At 41.2% G+C, this 17,283-nt stretch overlaps 2 protein-coding genes and 1 pseudogene across 5 annotated transcripts; 1 reads left to right on the top strand and 2 right to left on the bottom strand.

Annotated features, from left to right (window-relative positions):
- Positions 1-606: 606 nt before the first annotated feature.
- LOC125297388 (zinc finger protein 22-like) lies at positions 607-4,393 on the bottom strand. The gene is made up of 3 exons (XM_048247747.1): positions 4,219-4,393; positions 3,718-4,053; positions 607-1,646 (listed from the first exon to the last, which is right to left on the bottom strand). The coding sequence occupies exons 2-3, from the start codon at positions 4,013-4,015 to the stop codon at positions 1,063-1,065; spliced, it is 882 nt and encodes a 293-aa protein (XP_048103704.1). The 5' UTR covers positions 4,016-4,053; positions 4,219-4,393; the 3' UTR covers positions 607-1,062.
- Positions 4,394-7,418: 3,025 nt separating this feature from the next.
- LOC125297269 (zinc finger protein 160-like) lies at positions 7,419-13,146 on the bottom strand. Of its 4 annotated transcripts, none has more exons than XM_048247533.1 (5): positions 12,518-13,122; positions 12,248-12,325; positions 12,056-12,136; positions 11,438-11,483; positions 7,419-9,827 (listed from the first exon to the last, which is right to left on the bottom strand). In XM_048247533.1, the coding sequence occupies exon 5, from the start codon at positions 9,802-9,804 to the stop codon at positions 7,840-7,842; it is 1,965 nt and encodes a 654-aa protein (XP_048103490.1). In that variant the 5' UTR covers positions 9,805-9,827; positions 11,438-11,483; positions 12,056-12,136; positions 12,248-12,325; positions 12,518-13,122; the 3' UTR covers positions 7,419-7,839. The 4 variants fall into 4 exon arrangements, 3 of the variants coding, with proteins under 3 accessions (XP_048103490.1, XP_048103489.1, XP_048103491.1); XR_007193988.1 differs by lacking the exon at positions 7,419-9,827 and adding an exon at positions 11,808-11,882 and having other exon boundaries at positions 11,463-11,483; positions 12,518-13,146; XM_048247532.1 differs by lacking the exon at positions 11,438-11,483.
- A 2,070-nt stretch (positions 13,147-15,216) lies between these two features.
- On the top strand, positions 15,217-16,605 carry LOC125297718 (annotated as a pseudogene).
- Positions 16,606-17,283: the final 678 nt, after the last annotated feature.

Genomic DNA, 17,283 nt, shown 5'->3' with positions numbered 1-17,283 from the left:
TTCACACATACAGTCAAGAATCATAACAGACTAGAATAAGAGGGGGTTTATGAAAAGCATGCACGCCACAACCAACCTGTATTTTGCTGTTTATTGCTGTCTGAGGTATTAGAAAATAAACAAGATAGAAATGAGGCATGGAGCGTCGCCAAAGAGCCAGAGGACGAGGGGGCAACATCAAAAGTGGTCAAATCAGTATTGTGTTCAATCAATCATTAGGCTAGACAACGGACGTCAAATTGCAAAAAAAACATAACAATTTTCAAAATGAGCAGGTTCAACTTTTGATGTGTGATATGCCTGTGCCATTTGTGGAAAGTTTCCATAGTTACAGAATGTCCAAAAAGGCCATGTGTAACAACATGCTTGGACCAGCACTTACTTTTAATATCTGGTAGGAATAGCCTGTATGTTTTCCATGGTCGCATTCCTGTTTGTGTTTTTTAAGACGTCAGTGTAAAGCCGTACCCACACTGGGCCCATGTATGACACTTCTCTCCAGTGTGTGTTAACAAGTGCTGCTTAAGATTTGAGGAAGCTGCAAAAGCTTTTTTACAATAGTCACATACGAGGTCTCTCTCCAGTATGAATTAGCATATGTCTTCACTCAGTCAAAACAGCACAACTGCAATTTTATTGATATTGGCTGAAATACACAATCAAATAATTGATTTATTGAATACGATTACTGATGTTTTTAAAAATTGAGAGATAGCGTTTTGGAACCAAACTCTTCATATACTCTTTACACAGATCTGTGTCCTACAACAAGATCCTTTCTAATGAAGAGATACAGCACTCCAAGAATCCTCCATAGACATGTACGTCACAGCATGTGGTTTGGAAGATTTTACTGGACGCATTTATGAGGCCTTTATCCATGTGTGCGCAATGCGCATGTGGTTTTAAGTTGGATGTTGCAAAATGTATTCCCTGTGGAGAAACACGTAAAGATATTGGCAGCATTCTCTCTCTCTAATTAGCAAGTGCGTTTTAAGAGTAGAAATTTGTAAAAAAGCTCTTTCTCTCTCTCTCTCTCTGGTGTGAATTAGTGAGTGGGTTTTAAGAGTAGAAGTTTGTAAAAAAGCTCCTCCACTCGTCACATTGGTGATGCTCCTTTTCGGCGTGAGTAAGCATGTGGGTTTGAAGACGTGAAATATCTGAAAAAGATTTCCCACACTGGGCGCAGTTATGAGGCTTTTCTCCAGTGTGTGTACGCATGTGGTTTTTAAGATGTGTGGATCTGGTAAATGATTTGTCACAGTGGACACATCTATGGGGCTTCTCTCCGGTGTGTGTTAGCATATGGCTGTTAAGAGCGGCAGTCTGTGAAAAAGCTCTTCCACACTGGACACATTTATGGGGCTTCTCTCCAGTATGTGTCCGAATGTGACGTTTCAGTTGTGTATACCTTCCAAATGTTCTCCCACAGTGACTACAGATATGAGTGTTTTTGCCACCAGTGTTCTGCTGTTCATTCACCCTAGCAGAGTGTGTTAGCATGTGTGACTTGAGTTCAGTAAGGGCCTTGAAGCTCTTCCTGCAGACAGCGCAGTGGTGCAGCCTTCCTCTGAGTCGCAGGTTGAGTTCATCATCATTCTGTCCGTGGATCCTCTGTTGCATTCTGTTTTGGCCTTCTGATACACCTGAAAGAGTTACAATAGAGACTTAGAATGAGAGGCAGATGTTTAACATCCAAAAACTACGCACTACGACCAATGTTTACTGACTGATTCCAGACTTTACGACGTTGCAGCGCTGTCGTCATCTGTTTAGCTCGCCTTTGACCTGCCTATATCAGATACACTGATGTGATTGGTGCCCCGCAATACAACAGACATAAGTAATGAGCATCCTTACTCATTGCCAGAGTGACTCGCTGAGCAAATTCAATGTGCTCATCTGCCACACACCCACCCACCGCCTCAGTTGTCTGTTACTGCCAACACACACACACACAAACACACACAGACACACATGCACACACACACACACACTCAAAACCATCAGGACCAAGCTCTGGACCTACCTGGGGCAACAGGCCCTTCTCAGTTGCTGCACACTCCGCCTGGGGAACGCCCTGCCAGACCACAACTAACACCCTACCTTCCTTTAAACAGACCATCAAAACACACCTCTTCAAACACCCTACCTTCCTTTAAACAGACCATCAAAACACACCTCTTCAAACACCCTACCTTCCTTCAAAAAGACCCTCAAAACACACCTCTTCAAACACCCTACCTTCCTTCAAAATGACCCTCAAAACACACCTCTTCAAACACCCTACCTTCCTTCAAAAGACCCTCAAAACACACCTCTTCAAACACCCTACCTTCCTTTAAACAGACCCTCAAAACACACCTCTTCAAACACCCTACCTTCCTTCAAAAAGACCCTCAAAACACAACTCTTCAAACACCCTAAACACACCTCTTCAAACACCCTACCTTCCTTCAAAAAGACCCTCAAAACACACCTCTTTGAACTTGCCTACCTGTTAAATTCTTATACAAACGCCCCATTTTGAGTTTTTTGCCTGACATTGCACATCATCTACTTAGGAGATCATTGCTCCTACATACTTTGGCGTATAATCAAATGCCTGACCTCTTTGGAATGCTGAGACACTGTAGTTTCTTGGAAAACAATTAGAACTGTGTGATGTACTGACACAGAGTTACAGAGGCTAGAATATTGTTTTCTCATTCTGTCGGATAACAAGCATCTCTGGACAGACCACATTTCAGCCCTCTACGTCACTTGACATGACTTAGACACAACACAACTGAGCCCTAGCATCAGGTCTTGTGAAGCTGTGTGCAAAAGTAGTAACAATACAGAATGAAAACTACTTACTTTAGACCATTATTTGCCAAGGTATGCTCATGTGTAAAATGCCCTATAGAAACTCCCCATTGGACTTTTGGTTATCCAAATTACATACTGACAATCAAATGCTCACTGCATATGAACCAAAAGCGAAGGAGGGGGGGGGGGGGGGGCAATTTTATTGAGACATAGTAAGATTAATCTGACAATGTAAAGCACTACACATATTTTACATGACAAAGATTTTCATGAATCCCAAGAGTCCAAACTTTCAAATGATGTATAATATGACTACTGTAGCCTATGCTGAAATGACCCGGTACTGGAACATGTGATGCATAACAGGTTTTAATGGGCTTTCCCAGCTTTTCCTTCTTTCATTGCCAATCCCTCTACAGCAGTGTTTCTCAAAGTGTGGTCCGCAAGCTATCCCAAATGGTCTGCGATCAGACGTGGTAAAATATAATATAGATGAGTTGTTTGCAATATTGAACCAACTTGTATGTAAATCCAAACAGTTCTGCAACACTGCCTATGTAAGCTACGCCAGTTTAAATCATATGAATCTTCTGACACAATAAGCAAGGTGCAAAGACAATATAAGCAAGGTTGTTCAGTGAGTAGACCTATTGTGCAATATAGTGTTGAAGTAGGTCTACTGTTGTTGTTTTTTAGCTAGGTGGTTCGTGAGGTATTTTTTTAATTGGTTAAGTGGTCCTTGGTCTGAAAAAGTTTGAGAAACACTGCTCTACAGCCACTGACAAAAGTCAGTGGCTGCCCCTTTAGAAATGTTGGCTTTAACCACATGGATCTCAATAAAATTGTGTGTGGGGGTGGGGGTCGTATATTATAGAAAAATAATTCATACATCTGAAAAGGACTTACTTGCCAGCAGATCACCGAGCTCTTGTTCATCATCTTCTTCAATCTTCACTTCAATCTCCGCTGTCTGTTGTGGTGTTTCATCATCGTAAGTAACGCTGGACTCTGTGACGTCTGTTTCAGCGCCGTCTGCTTCAGTTTTACAGTCATGCTCTGTAAAAGGCATTTCGTCATCATCTTGATATGCAATCATATGCTCATGTTCCTCCTCCTTAATGTCTTCTTCTTTTACTACCACTCTCTGCACCTGGTGTGTTTCGGTATCGTTAGCACCAGAGTTCAACTGAAGGCCTTGATCCATGTTCTCAAAGACCAACGATCCCAAGTTTTCTTTAGCCTCTATGTCAGAGCAACACAAAAATAAATAGAGCAATTACCAAGCTATGTCTTCCTTAGGGATTAATAGAAAGCTAGGGTTAACAGGCTACATTAAATGAGTCGGGCTAAAGGTTATGTATTAACGTTCGTCAGCAATTGTGTCAAACCACGAAAGGTCAGCCTTACCTCAAGTGAGTTTGCAACTCCGTACACTGATACGCCTTACTTTATTATTTGTCTGATCGGACGTGTAATAATGTGCATCCCTGCGGAGCTTATCATTCCTTCATACACACCGATAAAACCCTGTAACCAGAACTCTGCCCGTCACCATCTTCTTCTACTTAATTTTTCTAAAGCGGTTGGCAACCTTTTTTTGGCGCATTACTGCCACCATCTGAGCTGGAGTGTGGATCAAGATGTCAAACCCTACACTCACTTTTTAATAAGTCTGTTATCTTCTAAAAAAACACCGTGACAAGAGAGATATATAGGCCTAGTATCAATACAGTACAAAGTAGCAATAATACAACTATGGCATAGTCTACATGCTCAGCTATGTATGGACCAAACTAGTTTGGTTCCAAAACACATCCTCCATTTCAACAAATTTCCATAAATATTTTTTTCACATTTTGTTTTACAGGTAATTTCAGCGCAACTGTAATTGGGTTATTGTTATTTGGTTTATCTTTAGTCAAAACAGCACAACTGCAATTGTATTGATATTGGCTGAAATACACAATCAAATAATTGATTTATTGAATACGATTTACTGATGTTTTTAAAAATGGAGATATAGCGTTTTGTAACCAAACTCTTCATATCTCTTTACATAGATCTGTGCCCTACAACAAGATACTATCTAATGAAGAGACACAGCACTCCAAGAATCCTCCATGGACATGTATGTCACAGAATCGCCTGATGTACTTTGCATGCCCTATGACCTTCCTTGTGTATCACTCCCCAATCACATTATAGGAAAATAGCTGCCAGATTACTGCCCACAGTGCGTTTCCAAGATGGCGTCCGAGTAGGGGAACAAGCATAGTTCGAATTACAGGGGGTACTGGGGGGTACTATACCCTCCAATGAAGATCCAGTACCCCCCAAAGAGACAGAAATATTAGTTTTGGGGGGGTCAGATAATTTTTCTGATATTGTGAAAAAATATCATTACAGTTATAATACATAATTTTACTGTAGGAACATTTTTAATGTAAAGCGATTTCAGACACCCCTATTGTGGACCGTACCATTTTTAACCACCGTGGCGCTAGAAGCAACTGAGATAGAGAACGACTTCAACTTCTCAAGCAAGTGTCAACGTTGAATGACAAAACGCTAGTTAAATTCCTCCAGTAGGCTAAATTCAGTTTGCTGCTGATGTGCATGGGTAAAATGTAAGTTGCTAGCTGACATCTAGCTTGTTGAGGATTTTACTACCTTAATTTATAAACGTGTTTTGTTCTTTCATAGCTCGTCACGTCTTCATACATTGAATTACTGGCTACTTACCTGCTACTTACCCACTGAGGCTAGTAAAGTGGACCTTGATTAGTTACCATTACTAAGGTTAGTTAGCAAGATAGGCTAATTCTCTATTTAAATCAAGCTTTACAGTGTGGTGAGGTAAAATCGATTGTCATTTCCAAGGAGATGAACTCCATAGCCTAGGTGTCCATTCTCATTTTATCTTGAATAAATTGCCTTGTGCCTTTTTGAAATTACTTTGGCACAGATCCTGTGTTTTTATATTAGCCTACCGGGCACAAGAGGGTCTGATGTAGCTAAGCCTATGTTATCAGAGAAACTTTGAATTTCCCCTTGGGGATCAATAAAGTATCTATCTATCTATCTAAACCTGTGGAAACATAAAAGTAGCCTAGGCTAAATATTATGTGCTAGTATTTTAATTTGTTTTTAATTGGTTAGTATTGTTTTTACATTCTATTATTTCATATTTTTAGTTTGATAAATGTAGTTTCATCTGAGAACCCTGATACTTTCTTAATGAAACTAGGATTTTATTTTAATCAAAGAGACACTATGAGAAAAAGGAAAGGGCACACAGACATCAGGTACTTTTTTGGTGCTAGCAGGAAACACTAAGATCTACAACCAATTACATTAAAAGTGCAGGTGCAGTTCGTTTTTATACACTGTTCATGTGTTAAGGAAAGGGGGGCCAGCAGACAGGAGAGGCACAGGATATAACCGTAAACAGGCGGCAGGGAGACGACAGGATAAATAAGAACAATGAGATATTCTGTAGCCTACTGATTATCAGTTTGTTTAGACCTTGTATGTGTTGCACAACACATGTTGCACTTGGTGATCACGGTGGGGATTGATATGGTAGTGGACCATGATGGTCATAGAAGAAGTGAAGGAGCAGTACCCCCCAATTATGGTGGGGTAATTCGCACTCTGGGAACAAGGTCTTAGCAAACATCAAATAATGCAATTGGAAAAATGCAGAAATTTATTTACAGGAAAGGTAGACCCACATACATTGTTTCCTAACGGTTGATGCTGTTTATAGTGGTGTTATGTTTAAAATACGACACTAACCAATTCACAGTGAGTCACACTGAACAAATTCATCTGTTGAGGCTCAATTGTATCAGTGAAGGATTTTATTAGTAAGCATAAAGTAGTATCTACATTTATTAGAAAAAACATTCTCACAGACTTTGATGATTTCACAAATAAATCATTCCTGTCATACAAAATCCTAAATCATACAACTCATTCCTGTCATTTATTTACTTACATATACATGAAAAACTAAATCATAATTTATTTTACTCATGGTAAAAGCAAAAATTAAAAACTGAAATTTGTGGGGAACAATTTCCATACTTTACACATTTACGAGGCTTCTCTCCCAAATACGGTTTTAAAATATGCAGTTTTAGGTATTTTGACGACTCTATAGCTCCCCCTAGAGTTGAGAAATATTACTATTTTACCTTTCTGTTGTAAAGACTTTCCCCATACATGGCACGCATGCATTTTGTTTTGGAGTTACTAATCTGTCAACAGAAGAAAACAATCTCCCAAGAACTTTATCTACCAGTGGGGTATACTACGAAGCATGTTAGACTTATCTAGGCTATGTAGGCATATCGAAGCTACACAAAGCTTGGGGGTATAAATTAAGTGATATTAGCAGTAATGTGATATATTTGTAAAACTAGGCTTTCAGCTCAGATCTGTTCTTGGTGTTGGGATGATGTTGGCCAATCGTGAAACATGGAGACGCACAAGACCGCCTATATATTATGCGATAGCATAATCTACACTGCGGTCATTTTTAATGTCTAGCCAACAACATCAAATACATGACAAAGACAAATACAAAGACTCATGCGTCATCATATGTTGTATGGTATATATATTTGCACATTCATAGTGGGATATCTGCACGCACAACACTGTTCAAGTGCCTGTGAGATCCAAAATGTTTGGAGAGACGGAGCCCTAAGATACATGACAAAATCTTACACGTGAAATAACTTAATAATAGATTATTTATTGGTCACACTTAGCACATAACCTGCTCCCGACCAGGTTTGGTTGGTAGCATAATACATCATGGTGATACAGCGACGCTAAAACAGAGCCACTTTCGTGTCACAGCATAACCTGGCTTTGAGCGCAACATACCTCGCTAACCCACTAATCGAGCTTCGTAGTATACCCCACAGGTAATATTTCATGATTCTTTACATTGCAATTTTGTTTACCGTCAAAATTACTTTGAAAACTGTTATATTAAGGTAAAAAAAATTGACAGTGTTAAGAGGTGAGATTTGTGATGAAGCCTTTCTCAGCTATGGTCACTATGAGGTTATGAGGCCTCTCTCCAGTGTGAGTTAGAATATGGGTTTTAAGATGCGAAATTTGTCTAAAAGCTTCTCCACAGTGGGCACATGTATGAGGCCTCTCTCCAGTGTGAATCAGCAAATGGGATTTAAGATGCGAAATTTGTGAAAATCCTTTTCTACACTGGATGCATTTGTGAGGCTTCTCTCCGGTGTGTGTAAGCGTATGAGTTTTCAGATCTGAGGATCTTAAAAATGCTTTTCCACACTGAGGAACGTCACATTTATGAGGCTTCTCACAAGTTCCTCTGTGTGTTAGCAAATGACGTTTGAGATTTGAGATTAGTGAAAAGGCTTTTCCGCACTGGGTACATTCATGAGGCTTCTCTCCAGTGTGTACTAGCATGTGAGTCTTAAGAGTCGAAAGGTGTGTAAAAGCTTTCCCACACTGTGTACATTCATGAGGTTTCTCGCCAGTGTGGGTCAGCAGATGGGTGTTGAGATTTGACATTTGTGAGAAAGCTTTCCCACACTGGGTACACGTATGAGCTTTCTCTCCAGTGTGTGTAAGCATGTGCGTTTTGAGATCTGAAATTCGTCGCAAAACTTTTCCACACTGGGCACATTCATGCCGCCTCTCTGGAGCGTGTGTTCGCATATGCGTTCGGAGATTTGAGGACGTTTTAAATGTTTTTCCACACTGAGCACATGTATGGAGGTTCTCTGAACTGTGTGTTAGCATATGCTTTTTAAGATCTGAAGACGTTCTAAAGGTGTTTCCACAGTGGGCACATGTATGGTCGTTCTCTGAACTGTGTGTTAGCATATGCGTTTTAAGATCTGAAGACGTTCTAAATGTTTTTTCACACTGGGCACATGTATGGTGGTTCTCTGAACTGTGTGTTAGCGTATGCGTTTTAAGATCTGAGGACGTTTTTAATGTTTTTCCACACTGAGCACATGTATGGAGGTTCTCTGAACTGTGTGTTAGCATATGCTTTTTAAGATCTGAAGACGTTCTAAAGGTTTTTCCACACTGGGCACATGTATGGTGGTTCTCTGAACTGTGTGTTAGCATATGCGTTTTAAGATCTAAGGACGTTCTAAATGTTTTTCCACACTGAGCACATTTATGGTGCTTCTCTGAATTGTGTGTTAGCATGTGGTGTTTAAGGCTTGACTTTTGTGAGTAACCTATTCCACACTGGGCACATTTATGAGGTTTCTCTCCAGAGTGAGTTAGAATATGGGTTTTAAGAGTTGACATTTGTGTAAAAGCTTTGTCATCCTGGATACACGTGTGAGTCTTCTCTCCAGCGTGTGCAAGTCTGTGAGTTTTAAGATCTGAATGTTGGATCCTAATGTGTTTTTGCAAAAGCAACAAACAGCTAAATGCTTTTCCACACTGGGCACATTTATGAGGCTTCTCACCAGAAGGTCCTCTGTGTGTTAGCAAATGACGTTTGAGGTTTGAGATTAGCGAAAAGGCTTTCCCACACTGAGTACATTCATGGGGCTTCTCTCCAGTGTGTACTAGCATGTGAGTCTTAAGAGTTGAAAGGTGTGTAAATGCTTTTCCACACTGTATACATTTATGAGGCTTCGCTCCAGTGTGGGTTAGCATGTGCGTGTTAAGATTTGACATTTGTGAGAAAGCTTTCCCACATTGGACGCATTTATGGGGCTTCTCTCCAGTGTGTGTAAGCATGTGGTCTTTCAGATATGAAAACTTTCTAAATGTTCTCCCACAGTGTCCACAGAAATGAGTCTTTTTGCCGCCAGTGTTCTGCTGATCATTCACACTAACAGAGTGTGTTTGCTGGTGTTTCTTGAGTTCTTTCAGGGCCGTGAAACTCTTCCTGCAGACGGTGCAGTGGTGCAGCCTTCCGTTGAGTTGCAGGTTGAGTTCATCATTCTGTCCATGGATCTTCTGTTGCATGTAGTCTGGGTCTTCTGATACACCTGGAACAGTTACCATAGAAACTTAGAATGACAGACAGATATTCTACATCCAGTAATTCAATACAACCTTGGGCCCTATTTTGACAATCTAAAATGCATGGTCAGTGGCGAAAAGCTTAAATACATATGGGGGTTTGTACAGTTCACATTCAGGGTTTTGTTATCAAACGTCGGGCGCATTATTCAAAAGGGTTGGTCTTCTGTTTCTTAATCAGTCATGGGTGTGTTTTGAATGTAACCAGCTTTCAACCAATGAGAGTGACACCTGTCATTCCCTTTAACAGCAAGCAGGGCAACTTCAAACAGCACATCGGTATTTTGCCAGTCAGCGGCGCATTTGAAGGAATCTGCTTGCATAAGAGGCCGTGTATAAAATACAGGGATTCCACTAAACCTTGCTTTATTGAAACCTCTTTGACTACATGCATTCTGCACTTGCCTATTATTTGAACTCAAAGGCAAAATGAAACGATCATCACCATGGTCTCTTAGGCAAACAGTTCTACACACTTATTTACTTTCATTATTGATTGACAAGGGGTTACAATTGAAAACGTAGCCTGAAAAAAGCAACCCTATCTAAAAAATCTAAGATTTGTTATCCTGCAGAGAAGTTGTTTGGGACTGCTTGCTAAGGGCTGCTTATGTAATAAAAAAATGTTATGTAAAAAAACTGAACAGTCCAATCAGTAGACCAATAAGCTAGCCAACTATGCTACTTTGTTTACAATATTTCCAGGCTTCTACCAGACTGCTGAATTAAACAGGTGGAGTTGTAATAGAAATAGTAGGCCAAGGCTATAGGCTAATCTGCATAAAGCGTGCTGTTGTAATGGATGCCAGCTAGCTTATACGCCTCAAGAGTGCTACTGGCATGCGAGCTAGTAGCCTGGGCTTTCAGCTCAACTGTCAGCACGCACGCTTCCCGAGCCAAGGTGCTGCTGTTCGCAGGTTCGAGTCCGCTGCCCTAGAGAGCTGTATCTGCAAAAATGCCAAACTGAGAAAAACAGCTTTTTGTGTTTTTCTTACACCAAGTATAAGCATCAAAGTATATTCAACAACAAGGGGTATACTTAGATAGATAAATGTGAGGTGAATATTAAACATTTTGTTTTTTTGACATTTAGGCTAAATTTGGTAGTTTTATAGGCTATACTGTGCTTTGCCTTTGCACTACTGCTTACACTTACATATTGTATGTATGCTGCTTATACATACAATAACATTTTGCAGTAAGTGTAGCAAGTGATCATAATCACTCAGTTTTTATATTAATTGAGGAGGTACTTACTACATTTTTAGTGAAGATATGCTGCTTGATGCCTTAACAATGGCAACTCTGTCATTTATAAACATTTATGTAAAAATGGAACAAAATCAATCAGGTATTCTTGTAGACTTTCATGTCAAGCAATATTGCATTGCTGCAATCCAAAACCTAACCTTTGACACCTTTGCACACTGCTGCTTATATTTGTCAAAGTATATGTTAATTACTTTTTGTAAAATCTGACTGACTATTTTGATACTTTCACTAGCATTTAATATTGTGAGACTGTATCACGATAGACACCTAATGCGTGTACGTGTGAGTGTGAATGGTAGTGTGCCTTTTTAGAAGAAAGTCCAGGGCCTTCTTTTAGTCCCAGTCTGTCCCTGTGCGCACGCACACACACACACACACACACACACACACACACACACACACACACACACACACACACACACTATTAGAGTAAGGGCAAGTGAAACAAAGGCAGAATGCAATAATGGCCATTGAAATCAAGGCAGTAAGGGCAGATACTGCACTCTACCTTGGTTTCCCTCTACTTTTCTATACAAACTGCAAACTGAAAATGTAAATTTAGCTAAAAAAAATATTAGGTAGCCATATGGCATTTTAACAGATTGAAGAGCAGATCATGTACTTCTTATTTGTGCAAAAACATTAAAAACAAAAAAAAAACAAAGTGGAGATACTGCTCTTAGCCTTTGTAGGGCAGTCCGGGCGTGTGCAGGGCTGAATTGTGCAGGTTCAACACAACGCAGGTTACACTGTCATAAATATCAGACATATAAAATATAGGATATAAAATAATACAGATATATTATATTATAATCCTCTAGTGTTCTAAGGTAGGCTATTGAAATGTTATTTAATAAAATGTCTAATGTCTTTGGGATTTTGAGATCATCATTGTTGGACCATATAAACTGAAAGGACTTACTTCCCAGAAGATGCTCTTGTTCATCCACATCATTTTCCTTCACTTCAATCTCCAATCTTGCCTGCAGTGTTTTACTGTAACCTTTGTAGAGGACACCCAAAACTTAAATGTTAAATACGTGCACAAGCGAATCCTATCACACGTGATACATGAGATTTGTGTCTGAAAGGGGTGAAGTCTTGGTATGCTTACTCCCAGCAAGATAATCCTGCTCTTGCTCGTCCTCCTCCTTCACTTCAATCTTTACTATTGTAAGTAGTTTCTCGTTGTCTAGAGAAGACAGGACAACCAGCACATAACTGTTAAACAAGCGTGTGTACACAAGGGAAATCCTATAGTTTCAGTCTTCGTAGAGGAAATCTACTAGCCTACTTTTATCGTTAGATAAAATTATGTACACATTAAATCAAACCCTAGTTTTTACATGATTCGTGTCTGACAGTGGTATTTGAAAGGTTTTACCTTCGAGCAGATAATCGTGCTCTTGGTCATCCCGTTCTTCCTTCACATCTTGACACGAAATCATAAGACCATATTCCTCCTCTTTAATGTCTTCTTCTTTTACTATCACGCTCAGGTCAACCGGACGTGTTTCAGCACCGCCGGAGTTCAATGGCAAATCCATGTTACCAACGGAGGAAAAAAAAATCCCATCCAAAGAGGATAACAAAAGATATCGTATGGTTTTCAAGATCTATTTTCTTCCTTTACAAACCATCATTAAGTTACATGAATGTATAGGTCTCCACTCTGCTGTTGCCTTTTTTAAGACCAAAGATGATCTGCAATCTTTGACGTTAGGCTACAACAACGTAGGTTCATTAGAAACCGGCTATTGTTATTGCTTGTTTCGGCTGTAAAAAAAAGCAGCCTACCTCAAGTAGGTTCGTACAGTGAAATATTTTAATTTGGTGTTAATCTAACAAGACGTCAAACACGTGTTATCCACAAAATCTAGTTCTAACGTTCTTAAAACATCGGTCAAACTCCGGACTCTTCTGCCTACTGAGGAAATGTTTACACTTGGGAACCTTCCTTGTTGTGGTTGGCAACACAACCAGATAACGGTGCATTTCCCTTCATTACTGCCACCGCCTGGAGTGGAGTTAGACTGGCCAACTCTGGAAATTAAGCTTTCTGGTTAAAAAATAACCAACAGCGTTGTCTCAATACACACAGTGCACTACCACAGACCCATAGTATAGCATCACAATGAGCTTGTATGCACCGTATTGGTATGTAGCATAGTAATAATATTATACTCCATTTAGAAGCTTGGACTCTTGGGAATCCATACACAACCTTTTCCATGTACAATATGTGGGCTATAGTGTATAGTTCACATTTACATTTATTCATTTTGCAGACGCTGTCATTCAAAGCGATACCTGTCAAATTATTACAGGGGCCATTGTTCCCAGAGCAACATGGTGCCTAGCTCAAGGTGGAAGCCAAGTGTTGAACCCACACCTTTACTGTCGGGCTTTGCTGCACGCTAGCCTATATTTCCACAATACAATACATTGCCATTTTCAACATTGTCTGACCAAGGCCCTTCGTCCCGGATTACTCAGTTTGGCTGAGCGGCCAGATCTAGGAAGACAGTTGGTTATTCCAAACTTTTCCATTTGAGAATAATGGAGGCTACCATGTCTTGGGCACTGCTGCAGAAATGTTCTTGTATCTTTCCCCAGATTTGTCTCTTCACACAACCCTGTCTCGCAGGTCTACAGACAAATTCTCTTGACCTTGTGACTTGGTTTTCACTCTGACATAGCGACCATCAACTGTGAGACCTTATATAAAGAGATGTGTACTACTATTTGTAGTATATTGATACTATACATGTTTAACTGCGCATTTCATATTATTTGTAGTTAAGCAGTGCCATCTAGTGGTGACTAAGTTATGCTGTAATCCCCGGATGTTGACTACATTGGCCGTCGGAGAGTTCCAATAAAGAGATGCAGACGTGTGAAAGTTGTCTCAGTCATACTTAACTGTTATGGATATATTAACAGTGTAAGATCAGTCAAAGTTATTACAGTGGCGACGAGGATGGGATCCTTTTTAAGTGGAAAGGGGATTCCAGTTACAGATCTCGTGAATTAAAGTGTTAGACGAAAGTAACGTTGACGTGACTCTACAAGATAGCTAGCTAGCAAGACGAGCCAAGCTCGTGTAGCTAACGGTGCAGCATGTCAGCAGCCTTCATCGGAAACCTTGGTGAGTACAAGGAAGGTCAAGAAGATTTCGAGTCATACCTCGAGAGGTTTGAGCAATGGATGATCGTAAATGAAGTGGATGGAGAGAAACAGGCCAACGTTCTCCTGTCTGTAATAGGCGCAGAATGCTATGGACTGTTAAAAAACCTCTGCATACCAGATAAGCCAAGTAGCCTTACATATGCAGTGCTAAGCGGGAAACTAACAGCCCATTATAAGCCCAAGCCATTAGTTATCGCGGAAAGGTTTAAATTTCAAAAAAGGAACCAGCATGAACATGAGTCAGTGTCGGAGTATGTGGTGGCGTTGAAGCACCTGTCCACACATTGTGAATTTGGTCCCCATTTAGACGAAGCACTGAGGGACAGATTTGTTAGTGGTTTGAGGGTGGAGGCTATTCAAAGGAAGTTGCTTACTGAACAAAATCTGTCATTTGCAAAAGCATGTGAACTGTCTTTATCAATGGAAATGGCATCGAAGAATACGATGGAGTTTGCCAGCAAAATGAAAGGACCTGCCACAGTGAATAAGATAGACAAGAAGAGAGCAAGCAAGGGTGCGTGGAAAAGCAAACCAACGACCAGCGAGTGGAAAAGCAAGACCACAAGTGACAATTTCAGACCACAGAGAACAGAAACGCACCAACCCTGTTACCGATGTGGCGGTAGCAATCATGCAGCGCAAGTATGTAGGTTTAGAACAGAGACATGCCACAAGTGTTCAAAGGTAGGACACATAGCAAAGATGTGTAAAACTAAAAATAGGCAGGGACATACACAGTATGTGGCTGAACACAGCAGTCCAAATGACACCGCAGGAAATGGTGATGAACTGTTCGGGCCTTATTTCATGAATACAGTGTACACCGCGTATACCGCGGGAAATGAGAAAAAGGACATTAGAGTAAATGTCAAGTTAGAAGAAAACCCTCTAGAGATGCAGCTTGACACGGGAGCTGAGTTAGAAGGAAACCCTCTAGAGATGCAGCTTGACACGGGAGCTGAGTTAGAAGGAAACCCTCTAGAGATGCAGCTTGGCACGGGAGCTGAGTTAGAAGGAAACCCTCTAGAGATGCAGCTTGGCACGGGAGCTGAGTTAGAAGGAAACCCTCTAGAGATGCAGCTTGACACAGGAGCTGCCGTAACACTTGTTTCTGAGATAGTGTATAAGAAACATCTCTCTCATCTGCCACTGAGAGAAAGTAAAGTGTGGCTGTCAACCTTTTCCGGTGAGAACATTCCCTTGATGGGACAAGTGACTGTCAGGGCGAAATATGGGAACCAGAGTGGTGATTTACCCCTAGTGATAGTGAAAGGTGACCGACCAGCTCTCCTTGGCCGTAACTGGCTCACAAACTTCAAGTTAGACTGGGCAAGCATATTCTCAGTTATACCAGCAGGGGGTTGTAATAACGCAGATGTAGAGGCAGTGTTGCAGAGACATAAAGCAGTGTTTTCGGAGGAGCCTGGCACTATTCGTGAGTTTAAGGCCAGCATCACAGTAAAGCCAGATACCAAACCGGTCTTCAGGAAGGCCAGACCAGTGCCATATGCACTAAAAGACGCAGTCGAGAAAGAGTTAAACAGGTTAGAAAAAGCAGGTATTATCTCAAAGATTGAACATAGCCAGTGGGCTGCCCCAATAGTAGTGGTACCCAAATCAGACACGTCGATTCGTATCTGTGGCGACTATAAGGTCACAGTAAATCAGAGTGTCGAGGAGGAGAACTATCCACTACCGAACGCCAAAGATCTCTTTGCCACATTGGCCGGGGGCACTCTCTTTAGCAAATTAGACCTGTCACATGCCTACCAACAGCTTGAGTTAGAGAAGGACTCCAAGAAGTATTTGACAATAAATACTCACAAAGGACTGTATGTCTATCATAGACTTTCAGATGGGGTGTGCAGTGCGCCTTCTATGTTTCAGAATGTGATGGACCAGATTTTACAAGGCTTAGAGCATGTGACCTGCTTCTTAGATGACATACTGGTCTCGGGCAGAACAAGAGCTGAGCACCTGAGGAACCTACAGTAGAGGAGGTACTAAGCTGGCTGGAGAGCTTCGGGGTGAGAGTAAAATAAGAGCAAAATGCGACTTCATGCAGAAGAGTACCTGGGGCATCTGATAGATAAAGAGGGACTGCACCCCACTGAGACAAAGGTTGCCGCCATAGTAAATGCACCCCAGCCTACAAATGTCCACGGTCAAGGACTGTTGAACTATTATGGCCGTTTCATGAAAGACCTGTCGACCTACTGCAGGTACACCAACTTTTCGACTGGAAATGGACACCTGCATTCAAAAATGCAAGAGAACAGCTAGTGAAGAGCTCAGTAGTAGTTCACTATGACATCAAGAAAACCCTGAGAAAGATCCCCTTATGGGATTGGTGCGGTCATGTCACACATAATGGAAAATGGGGACGAAACCCATCGCCTTTGCAGCCGCTACAGGGGCAGAAAGTAACTATAGTCAGATAGAGAAGGAGGCTTTGGCCATAATAGTACTTTCATAAGTACTTGTATGGCCGCAAGTTCAGTTTAATAACTGACCATAAACCCCTCCTTGCCATCTTAGGACCCAAGTCTGAAATCCCCACACTAGCTGCCTTGCGAATGCAGCGATGGGCCCTGAGACTGATGGCTTATGACTACAGTATAGAGTACAGGACGTCAGGAAAATGCAAACAGATGCATTATCTAGACTGCCAGGGAAGGAAAAGGATAATACAGAGGTAGTAGCATCTTTTATTTCTCATTAGTAGATGAGCTCCCGTGCAGGCTACAGAGATTGCACAGAGCACTCTAAAGGACCCAGTCCTATGCAAGGTACTGGAGCTGACTCGGTCTGGATGGCCGAGTTCTATCAAGGATGACACACTGAAACCATACTTCACCCGAAGGAATGAACTGTCTGTGGGGAATTCGAGTTATCATCCCGCCAGCACACCGAGAACGACTACTGCGTGACCTACACCAAGGGCACCCTGGAGGGTGCAAG

This window comes from Alosa alosa, chromosome 7 (genome assembly GCF_017589495.1).
Source record: "Alosa alosa isolate M-15738 ecotype Scorff River chromosome 7, AALO_Geno_1.1, whole genome shotgun sequence".
NCBI lineage: Eukaryota > Metazoa > Chordata > Actinopteri > Clupeiformes > Clupeidae > Alosa > Alosa alosa.
The sequence above is the reverse complement of the archived record's forward strand: the minus strand, read 5'-3'. Positions and strand labels throughout refer to the sequence as shown.